Source organism: Pygoscelis adeliae, unplaced genomic scaffold (genome assembly GCF_000699105.1).
Source record: "Pygoscelis adeliae isolate BGI_AS28 unplaced genomic scaffold, ASM69910v1 Scaffold60, whole genome shotgun sequence".
Classification (NCBI taxonomy): Eukaryota; Metazoa; Chordata; class Aves; order Sphenisciformes; family Spheniscidae; genus Pygoscelis; species Pygoscelis adeliae.
The window spans coordinates 8,623-11,611 of record NW_008823954.1 but is presented as its reverse complement, the minus strand read 5'-3'; the positions used below and the strand labels follow the sequence as shown (position 1 = coordinate 11,611).

Sequence of the window (2,989 nt, the reverse complement as noted above, 5' to 3'; positions counted from 1 at the left end):
GCAGTGTCCTCTGGGCCGAGAAGTTTCCCCTCCTACTGAAGCTGCTCTGCCCGTCTTCACAGAGCCGTGTTCCTCTCGTCTGTCTGTGCCGCAGCACCTTGCTGAGCTCCAGGCAGCCCCTCCGCCCCTTCCCGGGGTCACTGTGGAAGGACCATGGCAGACACCGGGGAGGGGAAAAAGGAGGAGGCTGATTATAAAAGACTTCACAGCTTTCCACTGATTAGGGTAAGAAGAGGGATGGATTACACATTTACCAGTGTTACAGATAAGAAATTCTACCTTCATTCTTACCAACCTTCTAAATTAGAATTTCTCCCACTGAGTAGTTGCTGTGAGAACATGTGTACTGATGGTCCTGCGGAGGGATCCCGGTTGTCACCGCTGCTTTCTCCCTGCCCTTGACCTCTGTCAGGGGAATTTATTAGCATCGTTTTCCTCCCCCCCCGTCAGCCAGGGGAAGCCTGGGGCAAAGTGATGCGTCTAATAGATTGAACATGCTGCCTTTGGAGTCCTCTCCTGTGTTCTGCATGTAGTTTGCTTTTTTCCCTAGAGGAGCTGGAGTAAAAGATCTTGCTAGCCAGCCAGATAGCAGAAGAGGAAGAAAAGGCCGTGTAATTTAGACTTCTTTGTTATGCTTATAACAATAATTAAGGACTGTGGCTGGAGCAGTACTAGTATGCTTTCCCTTCATCTTATAACAGAAAAAACGACAAATGTATTTATCTCCTCCTTTAAGCCGTGCTTACTTAGCGCTAGTCTTAATGTTAGGTAGAGGAGAATTCTGCATTGGCTGGGACAAAGGAACGAATGGATCACTTCTAATGCAATAAGCCATTTTCATATTGACCATTCTCTGAAACACTGGAAATTCTTGGTGTACGGACAAGCCCGCGTTGCTGGTGATGCCCCCCACCTTGAAGCAAGCATTAACAGTCACGGGGACTAGCTGCCTTTTGCCCATGCCCAGCAGTCTAGGCCCCTGCTATAGCCTGTGCAAAAGTAAGGGCTACTTACTGTTGTCTTGTGTCTAGCTCTTATTTTTCTGCTTAGTTCCTCTTGTTTGTTCGCTCTTTCCAGCACACAGACATGCCGGAGGAGATGCGTGTAGAGGCCATGGAGCTGTGTGTCACAGCGTGTGAGAAATACGCCACCAACAACGAGGTACTAGCCAAATCCCAAAATGGCCAGCCTTCAGTTGCTGCAGCTCAGGGAACCTGCAGGAGCAGGGCTAAGGGTGTAGGGCAGAGTGGAGTCAGATCCTGACATCCTATTACTCTCTTTCTGCACAGAGTAAGGGTAGAAGAAGACAAAGAGCTTGGCTGGATCTCAGATTCAGTTCCCTTTGTCAGCAGGATCCATAATAGCCCTTGGCTTTCCTGCAGGAAGCAGAGATTAGTAGCGATGCTGCCTCCCAAACCTTACCTCCTCCTAGATCCTGCCTTGCCTGTGATATGCTTCCACTCTGTTCGTAAAATGCCCTGCGTCCTGAGGGCTTGGTTCGGAACTGTGTGGAGATGGGCCCTTCCCGTCTGCTCTTCAGTGTTGAGCAAGGCTGTCCCCACCAGAGTGGGGAAGAGACTCTTGTTTTGGGGGTGAGCACGTGAAAGTCTTTGAACCTTTAGCTACAGTCTGTTAAGTCTTCCCTCTCGGCTTTCAGCCTCTTGAGTGAAATTACTGAGACCATATAAATGGGGCATGATGCAGAAGTTACGGTTTTTGGAAAGGTTGCCCTTAGCTTTGACAGCCAAAGAGGAGAACACACCTTGCTCCATGGGCAGGGCATAGACTGCTTGTTGCCAGAGCAGTTTTGTGTTGGAGCAAGGCAAAGCTATGAAGCCAGGGATTCCTTCTGTCCCATCCTGCCTGAGACACCGCATGTCACTGCAAAATCTTCCTCTCCTTTTTTAGATCAAGCAGGGTGTGATCTGGGAGAAACGAGCCTTTTAAAAGTCAGCCTAGTTTCAGTGTTTTGGTAATTAGCTGGAGAAAAAAAAAATGGACTCCTGTAAAAATAGCCGCAGCTTAGTGACCTGAATCTCCTCTCATGCTCACTGCACCCAGCATAACTCCATCAGCATCTAAACCAGAACTCTTGCTTCAGACTGTGTGAACGAGAGAAGTGATTGCTAGATGCAGTTCTTTAATTTCTCCTAGCTGCTGTGTCAGAGGCTGTTGAAAACACAGACCTGTTTTATCCCTGGGCGTAGCTCTGGGGGGCTCCCAGTTCCTGCAGTGCAGCTGCTACACCTGTTGCCCGTGGCTTGAGTAGTCTATTAAAGGGAGAAGATGACTGGGGGGATGTTTGCATAAAAACTGACTGCTTGCTCTGTCTCACCCTACACTCTCCTCCTTAACATTCTCCAGAGCGCTGCCAAGATGATCAAAGAGATGATGGACAAGAAATTTGGGTCCTCCTGGCATGTGGTGATTGGGGAAGGTTTTGGCTTTGAGATCACTCACGAGGTGAAGAATCTGCTGTACATGTTCTTTGGTGGCAGTCTGGCCGTGTGTGTCTGGAAGTGCTCCTGACATCTGGCTGGGTCCCAGACTCGCTGCATACAAGAGATTTCTTCTTTCTCTTGACAGGTTTTGTACAATCTGGAGGTGGGGCTTTATTTTTAATAGTTAAAAGTCAGGATTTTTTTTTTTGTACTGACGTAACAGTTCCGTGGGATACATATAGCTGGTGCGTGCGTATGTATGATCTTGCTAAGCTGTCCTGTCCTTGCTCGTGGGATTTCTCATCTGTCTGTGGCTCTTCCCTTGGTGTTTGAGCCGAAGCAGGACGGAGGTGGGGAATAGGTAATCTCACGACATGCTGCAGAGCCGTACAGCAGCGCTAGGAGGGGGAAGCGAAAGAGAAAAAGTGCTATCTAGCCCTACGTTTCTTTTTTTTTTCCCTCCCACTTGTTCCACATCGTGTCCTCTCTTCTCTGCCTTCCCCACTACCATGTGGTATGGCTCTGACCAGCACCTGTCCTCTGCTCTC

General features: G+C 48.8%; 1 protein-coding gene across 1 annotated transcript; it reads left to right on the top strand.

Annotated features, from left to right (window-relative positions):
• DNAL4 (dynein, axonemal, light chain 4) lies at positions 1-2,983 on the top strand. The gene is made up of 3 exons (XM_009321685.1): positions 1-225; positions 1,078-1,161; positions 2,365-2,983. Exons 1-3 carry the CDS (start codon positions 154-156, stop codon positions 2,527-2,529), a joined length of 321 nt encoding a protein of 106 aa, XP_009319960.1. The 5' UTR covers positions 1-153; the 3' UTR covers positions 2,530-2,983.
• Positions 2,984-2,989: the final 6 nt, after the last annotated feature.

Coding starts and splice junctions, on each gene's coding strand:
- DNAL4 (XM_009321685.1), top strand. CDS start 154: ATGGCAGACACCGGGGAGGGGAAAAAGGAGGAGGCTGATTATAAAAGA. Junction 226..1,077: donor ACAGCTTTCCACTGATTAGG/GTAAGAAGAGGG, acceptor CGCTCTTTCCAG/CACACAGACATGCCGGAGGA. Junction 1,162..2,364: donor AATACGCCACCAACAACGAG/GTACTAGCCAAA, acceptor AACATTCTCCAG/AGCGCTGCCAAGATGATCAA.